The 13,295-nt window shown below is 43.6% G+C and overlaps 1 protein-coding gene across 1 annotated transcript in view; it reads left to right on the forward strand.

The window, feature by feature from the left end:
- Positions 1 to 13,295, forward strand: part of reln (reelin) — an 87,186-nt gene that overhangs the window by 12,604 nt on the left and 61,287 nt on the right. The window contains 1 exon segment of the mRNA XM_029433766.1: positions 6,212 to 6,319. Within this exon segment, the coding sequence (XP_029289626.1) occupies positions 6,212 to 6,319 (108 nt within the window).

Genomic DNA, 13,295 nt, shown 5'->3' on the forward strand with positions numbered 1-13,295 from the left:
GACACACACATTCATTTGAATGTAAACAGACAAGCATTCATTGCATGGTTTGAGAGCAGCACAATGAAGTGTGATTTTGAAGCAGATGATGTGTGAGGAACAGGATGTTTGTGACAGAACTGCCTCTTCACTCCTGTTTTTCTCCACGGCTGTTGCAGGGGTGAAGCCAAGTTAGGCAGACAGAAAGGCTTTAACTCCCCTCTTTGGTAAACAGAGTATAACCTTAAGAAATTGGACCAAGAACAAGAACAGGCTACACATTAGAATAGCTTGACAGTGATCATGAAGGGACCTGTAAACTGGTCCCAAGAGATTCTTTGCTTTCATGCAAACAATGTTGGAGATGTTGCTGTTTAGCTGACCTGTAGAAGCTCAGTGGCTGATAGGTTGTCTGTGATCTAGTGTTTCACAGCAGCAGATGGCAGTGCCAGCAGGCCAGAATGGTGCCAGAAGGTTACGCAATGGAATGATGCCTCTAAGACCTGACTGAAACACCACATGACACATACTGTATATGTGTAGAAACACACATCCCACACAATCTTCTGAAACTGTAGACATTCATACCTATGAGATTCAGTTTGTCTGCATCTTCTTGTACTTCTGGTCAGTTTAAAGGACCAGTCTTTCCCTTCCTTATCAGAGGACATAGTGGTCTATCCTTCATAGTGTCTTGCTCAGGTGACTGACAGTTTGAACCATTTCAGGAAGCTCAGAGTGAAGTAGCACCCCGACACTGGCATGGCCATGGAAACAGATGGAACTATAGCTTCCCCATGGTCTGGTCTCCATTTCCTGGTCCTCTCTGGGGCACGTGTGTGTCTGCCAGTGGGATATGGGTCAGATGGTCGGCTATCTTTATCCAGATTGTTGCCAGGAAAACCTCCATCCATTTGGAAACAAAAAAAGCATCCTCCTGGTTCACTTGAGTAAAATATTTCATTGATAATAATTTCTGTTACAATACAGCATTTTAAATAATTTGTCCCACTATGTGGCTCGTACTACCTTATGGTGTAATCATGCAATGCTACAGATGATGATACTTTCTGTCCGTGGTATAAGTGGGTGCTACCAAATTAAAATCTGGTCAGAACCTCCTTTTGTAGCCATGTCTTTCTAGACCTTTCTAGACCTTTTCCGACACTTGTTCAAGTAAAGAAAACGGTTGTGAATGTGGGAGTGGTGAAGACTGGTGGGTGTGTTTGTACACTAAGAGCAGAAAGGGGCTGTTCAGGCCATGCCAACCATATGGGGACCTTAATGCAAGTGGACGAGACTGCTACGTAAATCGGATCTTCTCTCAGAACTCCCAGACTTCCTGTCCAGCTCCAGCCTAGTCCCTCGCCATGCTGTTTTCTAAGAATGAGCTCTTGCCACCAAGCGTTGCCAAACTACACTGCCGACTATGCTTTGCTGGACCTGAAGGAGACATTATCATTGCTTTTAGGATGCCACTCGGCCCTATTGTTCATGTTCCCTAATATGATTGCTGATCCAGTATACAGTGAGCAACACTCTAGTCTGTTTTTCACTGTTTTATAGACCTGCTTCTTGTTCGAGAAAATTGGCCAAAATCATCTATCAATCATGGCTGCTCCCTCCCCGTGTGTACTATAAAGAAAGAAAGAAAGAACCAAAAAAAAGATTCTCTGTCTACCTCAGGTGCATTCATTTCCAAGAGCAACTGCACACCTTTTTGGAATGATTGTAAAACCGTACTCTAGTATTTTAAAAAAACAGAACCTTGTTTGTTTCATGTTTAGGATGCTTTCAAAGTATTTATGATTAGGTAATGCACTCAGGTAATACCATTAACTAATGCAATCCTGTTCATTTTGATTGTCAGGTGGTCAGAAGAAGTTTGGAAATCCTAGCAGAAATAATGATCAAACAAATTCAAACCAAGATTTTGGGGAACAAAACAAGTTGCATACTGTTCTGCACATAAATGAACCTAGATGGTAAATAGGCATTGCAATTTACTGGCAATTATTTGCGATCTTATTTTAGCTCAATAGATTGTCACAGAAGATTAATTTTCCATTACTGATTAGTCGTCGATGTGTCTATTCTGTGTGTGTGCTTGAGTGCTGAGAGACTTGTCAGCAAAGTGTGTGTGTTTTGTTGCGTTGTGTGGTGTGGTGTGCTGGTACTTTGTGCCTTAACATTACTCCTGGTGGATTCAGAGAAGTGAAGAAAGCCCCAGGCCCATCAATAGTTGAGTAGGAGCACGGTTGTGTGTGTCTGTAATGAGGCATACCACATCGCATCATCAATATTACATGCCGGCTTAGGGCCAAGGGATGTGCTCTGTGGTGTGTTCAAGTATAAAGTATGTGTGTGTGCATGTAGTTGTGAGTGTGAGTGCTTTGCATAAAGTGTAATGAGCGGTTCTTGTAAGAACTAAGTCAGGTGCACTTGCAACTACAGACACCAGACTTGTCCAGGAGCGAGGAGAGGTCCTGGTGTGGAGTTGAAGTGGGAGGGAGGGATGGAGAGCAAAGGGTGCCTGTAGGTCAGGAGCCAAGGTGCTCCTGACTCCTAGAGAGCTCTGGCTCCTCTAAATATCAGGAACAGCTGCAACCTCCACATGTTACTCTGTCCATCCCCCAATACTAAACTGGTAATCAACATTTAACCAACACAGTTAACATACTATAATATATTTCCATGAAATTAAAGTATATATCTGTGTGTGGACTTTATTCATAAACCAGACATTCTGCAACATACCCAGAATACCTCATTTCAGAAACACATAGTTATTGTTAATAAAAGCCTCTTGTTTTTTAAAATTGCTTGTAATGCAGTTTTATGTATGCCTTTATCTAAAAGTCTCTTTCCACCCTTCATGTTTCATAGTAAAACTATTAGCCTCTTTTAAGTCTTATGGCAGAAAAAGACTAAAATTCAATCCAGATGTTTGGATGAACTAGCTAGCCTAACACCTGGTGTGTTTACACATGAACAAATCACACACAAGTGCACCCACAGTGTGTGTACACATATGCTCAGACACACAGAACCTGCTAATGTGTAGGACGAGTGTGTTGGTAATAAAGTTCACCCCCATTCACTCCTCATGGCTTCACATCCCCCTCGGCCAAGTGAACAGAAAATGAAGTATGGACAAGAATTTTAAAGGCTACCATCAAAGCCTTCTCCTTTAGATCTATGTGTGTGTGTGTGTGTGTGTGTGTGTGTGTGTGTGTGTGTGTGTGTGTGTGTGTGTGTGTACCCCCACAGGTGATTGGATCTGATCTCATCTGATTGGCTCATCCTTCTGTTGCGTTCCACTGGCGAGGAAGGGAGGGGTGTTAGAGGCCTGTCTAAATAATTTAGATCTCGCATTTGTATTGATCAGGTAGCGCTGCTCTCCGTGGGCCACTCCACTACTACCTATCTCTCCATCCCTCTTCGCACCCGTTCGAGTTTTTCGATTGTAACCTTGTGCCCCACGCTTTGCCTCCCCTCCAATCGTTCTCCACATCAAACAGAGTGCAAGCACACTGCTGTGAGGGAGCAGAACATGCATGAGGAGGATGTAGATTGGGGAAAGTGCAGGAGAGAGCATTTTTTAGCATGATTCCTCAAATGAGGGTGAGACAGAGGGAGAGATGCTGGGATAAATGTGTAAGCGATGGATAAAGAGAGAAATAGAATGGTGGATTGCATGTGTGTAGCCCATATGCAAGTGTCTGTGGAGAGTAATGGAGTGTGTGTAACCTTGGTGATGCAGGTCAGTGGAATTGCAGAAATGAGCGTATTGTGTGTACGGAGGCTGGTGAAGCCCGGTCCAATTAAATGCATTAAACCTAGTCCATTACTCCATTAAATACTGCATCTTACCATGGCCTTGGATCAATACAACAGCATGTAAACACTGATAACCTGTCCCACCACACTCTGGAAAGGATTTGTTGAATAGGTAATGTATTCTGCAAAGTAAAAATAGCATACAAGAGGAGAGCACATGTATGCTCAGCATGAACATGATAATTGCTTGTTGAATAGAAAGGCCATTTCCCTGCATTCTGTTGGCATTGTAGTGTTAGAGGTGCACTGAGCAACATGGGTTGAATATGATAATGTTTCTGTTGCCAAGCAAAATATCTGTCTTTCTCACAATACAGCTTCTTGTACATGTTGTACATGCGGATAGAATTTGGCAGTGTTCATAGCTGACAAGACAGATTAATACAGAGAAATGACTTGTTGCTCACACACAGCTATTCATACAAAATAGAAGTATTTGCAAATAATTGAGACTTTGTATTATAATTTCTTTGTATAACATATTATATGGACCAAAAGTGACCTCTTATAATTGGTTAACATTTAAAAGAAACTTACGTTTTCGATTGTTAGTCAACCACGATGAAGATATGGAGCGCAGAGAGTACATTATTCTGTTAGCAGGTTTCATTTTGTGTTTTTGAAGTTCGCAAGTTTCATAGAGATAAACATAGACTAAATATTTGTATTAATGTGTCAACTATATGCTTGGACCCTATTGCTTAAGTTTGTTCTTTAAAAGAACAAAAACGAGATTCAGACAGAGCAGCCTTAGCAAGTATGTCATTTACTGTTGTATACTGTGTTGGAGCAAATAGCATGTTAAATACAGCTTTAGTGCATTTAACTGTATTTATTTGTAAAAAAAAAACGAAACGAAGAGAGGAGAAGAGAGAAGGGTCATATCTGGATATGATAACGAGACTTGTGAGATGAATTATTGAGGCTTTGATATGAAGGAGAGACGGGAGGGGAGCTATGGGCTGAACCGTGCTCTGAACCGTGCTCTTAAGACAGGCTGTAGCACATCCAATATACACAGACACATGCAGAACACACACATTCAGACACACATAAACGCTGGGCGCCTTATGTGTGGACGTGTTAATGGAGTCACCCAGACAGACAGGCAGGGAGACTGGGCCACACAGAGTCTGCACTGCCCAGATTCCCACATTGAAACAAACCCTAAGCCCAAAAGAATGAACGCCCTAAGACCAAACCGACATGTTGCTATTCTTACAAAAAACACACCAACGCCGCGGGTGAGTCCTCCTTTTCCCAACTTCTTTTCACCCAAAAGCAGGGGGATTCCAGGGTCAGGAAATAACAATGCCTTCGTCTTTCCCCTCTGCAAAGGATTGTTTTCCCCAAAGTGTAAAAGTGTATTTTTATAGGAGTGTGTTCTCCTTTGAGCCGCAGACTGTTCCCCTGCACTCTGATCTGTCTGGCTGGAAGCAATCCAGTGGCTGAGCTCTTTTCCTCCAGTGATGTAGCGGGCTCTGTGGTCCCGTCACTCAGGGCCTTTGTTTACTCGGTAGATCAATAGTTAACTTGCTGCTGGATACACTAAGCTGTACATCTGTACAGCTGGATAATAGATCTCTGGCAGTTTTCTGCTCTGCTGGTGTTTGTGTTGTCCTGTGTTGAATAGAGGCTTAGCGAGACTATCATGCTTACAGGCAATTAGCTCATCAGTCTCTTTTATATGGTTATCAATAGGTACAGGCTTTGATTAAAGTAGTGCGATTTGTTCAGGATGAGTTCAATTACATTGTTGAGCTGTGAGACAAACAGTTAGGTGATTATATTGGTTTTAGTTCAACTGCTTTAAAAATGACATGAGCCTCCATTTAACAGGCGGTGTGTGTGTGTGTGTTTGTGTGTGTGTGTGTGTGTGTGTGTGTGTGTGTGTTTGTGCATGCGGGACATTGTTGCTTTTGCTTTAACACCTGCTTGCCCATCTGCGCGCTCTCCTCTCCTCCTGCAGGGTGTTTGGTCTCATTGGCCTCCCAGCTAATGGTCACTTTACATTCACATTTAGTGACACCTGCACTCTGTGCTCATTAGCAGCAGGATGTCAGGGAGCTGTTGTGTATATACACTTCCCAACTTCCTGTCCACACGCATGTCCATCACACCGACTAATTAACTGTGTAGCTTGCAAACGAAGTGTGAACATAACTTAGTACTTGTGATCTCTGACACCTTATCAGCGGTAAATCACAGTTTATCTCCCAGTGTTTTTGAGAGTTATCAATAAAGGCTCAGTAAAATATGAGAGGATATTATATTTCATAATTTACGTTTGTGAAACAATTGCTTTATAAAATAACAAACTGTTGTTGATGTGGAATTGCAGTAACATAGAAGCTTGACATCAATGTTTAAGATGTTTTTTCTGTCTCTTCAGTAACCGTCTCTACCAGTGTATCGTTTGATGGTCTGCTCGTGACCGGCCTCTACACCTCCACACCAGTGCAGTCGGCTCCCATCCCTGCTCCAGCGGCCTTCGGCTTTGGTAAGTCTTCATAAGATACCACTGTAGACTGTTTAGAGTGGTTTCCTCACGCATCCTCTTCGTGCCAATACAAGCTTTTCATCAAATACTCAACTTAGCTTTGCATTTTAGCACAAACTAAATCTTAGATAATCTAAATAGTATTTTAGTGCTGCGTCTAAGGAGTATTACAGTGAGCACGACCCAGCTCAGTTATTCACATCCGTTCCCAGAATGAACATAAGACCACTTCCCCACTCCTGTTGTGACAGGCTCTGATGGATGAGGAGTGGAGATGATGTGACCATGGTTTTGGCCAGATGCGTTTTCATTAATGCTTGAGAGAAGAAAAACTGAAAACTGAATATAAGATGAGGAAAGGACATTGGAGAACAAAGCAGCACAAGTATGTGAAGCCTCTGGGAGACAAAACCAAACTTTAAATAACAAAGATGAGAATATTAATGATCATCAGGTCAACTGGTCAAATGTTTGGTTTGCTATAGAAACGGCTAACTCTTCATGATATATTAGGATTCTAGTTGTAAAATTATAGTTTTGTTAACCTTATCAGCATTCTGATTTTCACAATGAGGGTGTGTCGCAGTGTGTTATAGCACAAGTTAAATTAAAAAATTGTGTTGACAAGCACAGTACAATGTGGATTTTTAGACTCGGATTAAGTGTGTGCGGATGGAGCCCCTGTGCGAAGGGGTGGGGGCTCTCTCGGGGTGATGGATCGGCCATAAAGAACTCCTTAGAGAACAGGGCTACTGGCCCAGAACTGCTGCCCAGCGGGCTCACTTATCCTGACTAACTCCACTGTTCTTCAGACGCTGACTTCACCCCGGCCAGGGCAGCTCTTCACTCTTGGCAGCCATGCTTACTGGGGACAGCATCCAAGCAAGGATTGCGTCACCTTTGCTTCACTCTCATTAATGTGAAAAGTTTTAGGAGAAAGGCTGCACAGACTGATAGGCAGCAGCTTGTTTAACTGTGAGTTTCTGCATGGTGTGTGTTTAAATAAGTCTGCAAAGCCTTCCGTTACAGTATGTGTAATCTGCTAAGCAGCGAAGCCGTTTAGGTTTAACAGCAACAGTCACTGAGTCTGTCCTCAGCTGAAGAGCTCTCTGCACTGTGTCTCTCTGCTCTGATTCTCCTGTATCTTCTCTCAGTGTGAGTCTCAGGACTCCATGGAGCTGCAAAGAATCAATGTTGTCATAAAGGAGAAACAGAGGAGTGATTACCGCATTACTGCCACCATAGTCCTCTTCTTAGTGCCCATGGTGGGACTGTTGCTTTATTTCATTTGTCTGCACAATTATCAGGTAGATGGGATTTGCATGAGACACCAAGTTACCCTACGTAGCTTGGCTGTTCTGTAGACCAACATCCATGGCAGTGTGTCACATCTGGGGAGAGAAGGCTCTTCAGCCTTGGGAGGGCTGGAGAGGGATACTCAGAGAGAGAGAGAGAGAGAGAGAGAGAGAGAGAGAGAGAGAGAGAGAGAGAGAGAGAGAGAGAGAGAGAGAGAGAGAGAGAGAGAGAGAGAGAGAGAGAGAGAGCTTCATCAATGAGCTCATGGAAACCCAGTGAAATTGCTGTGCATAAGACAGCTAGTGTTTGAGCAAAATGTTTTGAAGACAATGAAGTCGAACAATAATGGAACGAGACACCGTTTGATGTCCTTTATTGTTTTGACAAATATAAAAGGATCTGTGTGGACAAGACGGTCAACCCAACTCACAGAGGGAGTTTTTACGAGCCCAGTGTAGAGGGTTACCCTTAGTGTAGAGGGTCTAAGATAGGGTGTGGCTCTTATCCCCCTCAATGGAGACATGTAGGTGACACAGATACACATGGACACCAACATGCGTACACACAAATAGAATTCGATAAAGAACTACCGATCCAAACTCACTCAAAAGCACATACACACACTCCAGCTGCGTACAGCTGCTAGAGCGGACGGCTGGCTGAGTTAACATGTGGCTGACAGATGTATCAGTGCGGGAACCAACATGAACTCCAGCACAGGGAAAGATGAAACCTCACTGCACCGCCACCGCAGGATTGCAGTCACAGGGAGGAGATCAGTGGTAAATCAAAATTGTTGAATGTTTTTGAGATTTGAAATCACACGATAATGCTAAGCAAGAAGAGAGGGAAGACTTTTAAGTTATTAGATCTTTTATATCTGCTGGGTTGATGTCAGTTTAGAGAAAGACGAAGACGGGTATATTGTGAGCATGAATGGTTTGAAACAGAAAAATGAAGATGGAATAAATGGATAGAGGCAGTGCGCTGTGGAGACAGAGAGGTTAGTGTTTGTTTGTTTGACACTGTGTGGGGATGTCTAGTGGTTGGTGTGGTCAGAATTGTTGCAGTGAGCAGACAGGACGACTGCACGTTGGCCTCCAGAGAGAGAATTCCCCTCGCCATTCCGTGTCACCCTTCACTGCATTTTACGAAAAACTAATAAAACCAGTGCATGACCACAATGCATGCCAATACACATGCTCTATCAGTGGTTCTTTGTCTTTTGTCTTCTTCTGTTCTTGGTCTTGTCACATGCATTAATGTATGTGAGAAGTGAGCATTTTATTGGCTTCCAAGTGAAGCTTTGAGGGACTGACTTTTTACTGTGTCGTCAGAACACCCACTCATTGTCGAATTAGCTGAAGTGTGATTAAGCAATTGGGGTGGCAATCAGGGCAGTCTGAGGAATGTCATATCTCCCGGGCTGAGCTGCGGCTCTGGTTGCCCAAGGCTCATTCCTCCACTACCTAAAGGCAGGGGATCCTCCACTAGCCGCTGGGTGACTAACCACAAGCAGTTTATGATGCTGTAATTGCTTTGCTATGGCTAGTGCAGAATCAGACAAACTGCAGCTAAAAACAATGTTATGTTTGGGAGCCAGGCCCACTTGAGAGTGGCAGAACACAGGAGTGTAAATTGACTGTGGGTTTTTTATGAATCAGCCCATAAGGGGCCTGATAAACCAGTCTGGTTGAGGCAAAGCTGCAACAATTATTCTGTTACAAAGTTTAAGGGGCTAACAGGAATGACTCCACATGTCAATGTAGGATTCATTCAGTCACACTATTCACTTAATGGATGAGGTAGAGTGTGTAAGGCGTTTCAGTTCATTATAATGTGTAGTATAGTTTGACAAAGTAATTGCTAATCAGAGACCTTTGAAACATGTTTTACAGTAAAACTTTAAGACTTTGTGTGTTTGTGTGTTTGTGTGTGTGTGTGTGTGTGTGTGTGTGTGTGTGTGTGTGTGTGTGTGTGTGTGTGCATAATGCACACAGGGGATGTCTATTGTATACACACTGGCAGAAAAGCAATAGGAGTCTGGACTGACTTAACTTCTGGAGAATTCCAGCTTCTGCTTCCTGTTTTTCCTCCTTTTGACTTTTATTCCATTAAGATCTCTTTCTTTCCATTCCAGCCTCCAGGCTTTCTGAAAGGAACTCACACAGCTTTCAAACTGGCGTATTCAAAGATTTTATGATAAAAGCAATTCATTTTGTACATTGACATAATTCAGATTTATTTGGTTGGGGTTTACATAACAACAGTTTGCTGTTGTATGTCTTACAGCGATGATGAGGTGATTTATTGGGCCTGTTTGGAAAGAAATGTCTTGTTTTGCTCCGCTAATGGAATTTTATTTTCCCATCACATTATTGGAGAATTCAAACACAAAGACGCAAGATGGAAGTTTTCATTCTAATTTTTTTATAATTAGATTGATGAAGAAAAGGCACTTGAAGGAAGGAGAGAGTTATATATGCCAAAAAATGCCAACATGGGGAGCTGACAGTGTTTGAGATTAAGGGAATGAATGACTGGAGAGTGAGAGGAGAAAATTTGAGGAAGTGTGCATGAAAAATGGCAAAGAGGGACCAATGACAGGAGACAGTATGTGAATGATATAAGGAGGCGAAGGAGGAGAGAGAAGTTGAGAGGATGGCGTTCCATCACTCCCTCTGACGGAGTGGCTGATTGGTGTTGCCGTGCCAATGCTGAGCTGCTAAGAAACTGGTCATTGATGGATGGCTCGTTTGCAGGGTGATGTTTATTTTGTCGTTAATTTGCATATTTGTATGTATTTGCGGGGTAGTTGGCTTCTGCTAGCAAGGATCAGTCCCCATCTCAATACTGTATGATGGATCAGGCGGTCTGACAAAATGGACAGCTTAGTGACAGGGACATCCAGCCCAAACTCTGTCCCCGTGACGGATGGGCTCATGCTAACACACAGCCCGATATGAGATGAAATCCTGCTGCACCTTGACCTGTGGAGGGGGGGCCAGAGAGGATGTGCAGCCTAAAGTGTAATCATACCATACATACATTTAACAGGACTCATGCAGGAACATGGAAATACACAATCATGAATGGTCCTTTCTTCTCATTATGCACAATTATGCATTCAAATCCCGATATCCACATACTCATCCATCTCAACGCTGAAGGTCGGCTGTCTGTGCCCTCCGCCACCAAGCCAGATTGAATGTCAGCCAGAATGTCAGACTATGAGAGATGGCAGCTCATCATGTTAGTATTTACAGAGACACACTCACAGGTGTGATTCTTGCTGAACAAAGCCTTGTTTTGGAAGCACTAACGGTCCCAGGAGAGCGCAAGTGTGCTTCCGCATACCCCTTCCATCAATAGGATGAGGAGAAAATCTGAGACGGAGATACTGTGTAGGAAGAGATGGAGGATAAAGAGGAATGATATAGAGAAAGGGTGATGCAGGGAGGAGTGAAGGGGCGAGGGAAGAGGGTTCCCATGGGGAGAGAAGCTGTCAGTCCCTAGGAGACTTCAAACGCACTGCAGCCCTGTGATCAACCTGCTCCCTGGCTCTTTGCTGACAGCTCCCTGACTGCGCCGCTTAGACTCCTTCATGCACGCACACTGATACACGCATACACACACACACACACACACACCATTGCTCGCTACCATAAAAGCTCTCACACTCGTTGATTTATCTACTCATACCACAACACATTCAAATTCCATTGACATACACACAATCATGCTGATTCCCACACATCTGTGACACATTTGCTCTGACATCCAACCTTGTAATAACCTTGGTCAGTGCTAAAGTTCCCCTGGACATCGCACAGTCCCAAACTGTTGCTCCTGCACCATGGGTTGAACGGAGGCAAGGTGGTGCTGGCGGTGGTGCTGGTGGTGGTGATGATGTTCATAATGATGATGACTTATCTAAGCCATTACTCTTTCTCTGCTCAGGGCTGAGGCACCCAAAGGCAGATCCCTCCTGATGATGAATTCATTAGTACAGAAGATGAAATGAGTTGTCATGGGCAGGGTTTTGTATGGGAGGTGATTTGTGTTCTCTGCGACACAGTGTTAGATCAGACTCGGGATCGGCCCGGTCGGCTTGCTGTAAATCTCCCTGCTTTGCTTGGCACAGGACTTTCCAAACCCTCGTGCCCAGACTGAGCCTCTGTTCCTCACAGTTGCCCGACACGTCCTCCCCCACCAATCTAACAATTCCTTGATACTGCTAACAGGTGGCTAAACATTTGGGTGCTCTCAGAGTGCAGAGGAATGCTTGGGTGATTATGCATCACAAGTCATGTAGCTTCTTTTCATGCAGAAAGCCTCCTTAGAAGTGAAAAGCAACCGCACCTTCAAAGAATTCAAACAGAATACAACGTAATCCATTATTAATTCAAGGGTAACCCTCAGCAGACTCTGGACTAGGGCATTAGTGTTGGCCATCCCAAGAGTGTAGGTCTTGCATCTCAGGTGTGATGGTACAGTAGACCTGCTGGAGCACAGCTGCTGGGAATTTACCGGTTCACTTAGTGTACACTACTTCGAAAACATAGTCCCTTCTTTGAACTCCCACGGCTTCACTAGGTGTGCTTACATTTGTATGTGATGTTCAGTAGTGTGTGTCTATGCTCTTGCATATGTGCATACATTTGTATCTGTGAGTGAAGGTGTGTGTGTGTGTGTGTGTGTGTGTGTGTGTGTGTGTGTGTGTGTGTGTGTGTGTGTGTGTGTGTGTGCGTGTGTGTGTGTGTGTGTTTATATTGTGAGAGCACAAATGTATACATGCTGAGAATTTGAGTGCTTTTTTCTTTCTTCACTGTATTTTCTGCATCCAAATGTGTGATTAGAAAAAAGGGTCCGGGGTGATGGAGAGAGCAGAAATAGGAGAAGGCAGGAGCTGGGCTGACTGTGATAGAGATTTCAAAGTGGTGTGTGAGATGTTGGCCAGTTTTTTTATTTTTTGTATTTCTTTATTTTTTTTATCCTGCAGGAGAGAGCAGCAGGCGTAGGCTGTTTCTCCCATGTGTGGTCTCTCTTGAGCAGAGCAATGTTATTTTCTGCCATGCAGAGATGTTGGTTACATGCCAGAGAGAATGAGAGAAAAATAAAGATAGAATAAAGACAGAGAGAGCTTTGACTGAAAGACTGCTCAGTTTGACACATTTCTGTGAACACTAGTGGGTTTGCATCATTTCAACAAAGAGGCAAGCTGACTTTGAAATGCATCTTTGTTTGTGTTGTGATATAAAGCTGCTTATACCTCCACATACACCTTGCAAGTGTGTGGGCATCTGTGGGTTTGCTGTGCACACTGCAAGAAAGTGATTTTACAAAGTCTTTTTCACAAAGTGCATGCCATCCGGGCTGCACTCTGAGGTCTATTCATTTTTAAAGTTCCCTTGCAGAGAGTATTAGAAAAAGTGGAAGTGCTCTCTCTACCTCTGTGAAATGAGGAAGCTCAGTGTTTCTACTGGTTTCTCCCTGTAGGGCACTGCTTGGATCTGGTTCTAAACCCTCTAAAAGCCTCAGAGAACAACGGGAATGCTCCACTGCCTCGCCCATTTTTTTTGACATTACGTACAAGTTATCTGTGAACAACTCACCCAGATCCAATCTGACCCATATTTTGGCAGCGGAAATAGTTGGTGACCTTCTCTGTGTTTCGCCC

The sequence above is a fragment of the Cottoperca gobio genome, chromosome 6, assembly GCF_900634415.1.
Source record: "Cottoperca gobio chromosome 6, fCotGob3.1, whole genome shotgun sequence".
Taxonomy (NCBI): Eukaryota; Metazoa; Chordata; class Actinopteri; order Perciformes; family Bovichtidae; genus Cottoperca; species Cottoperca gobio.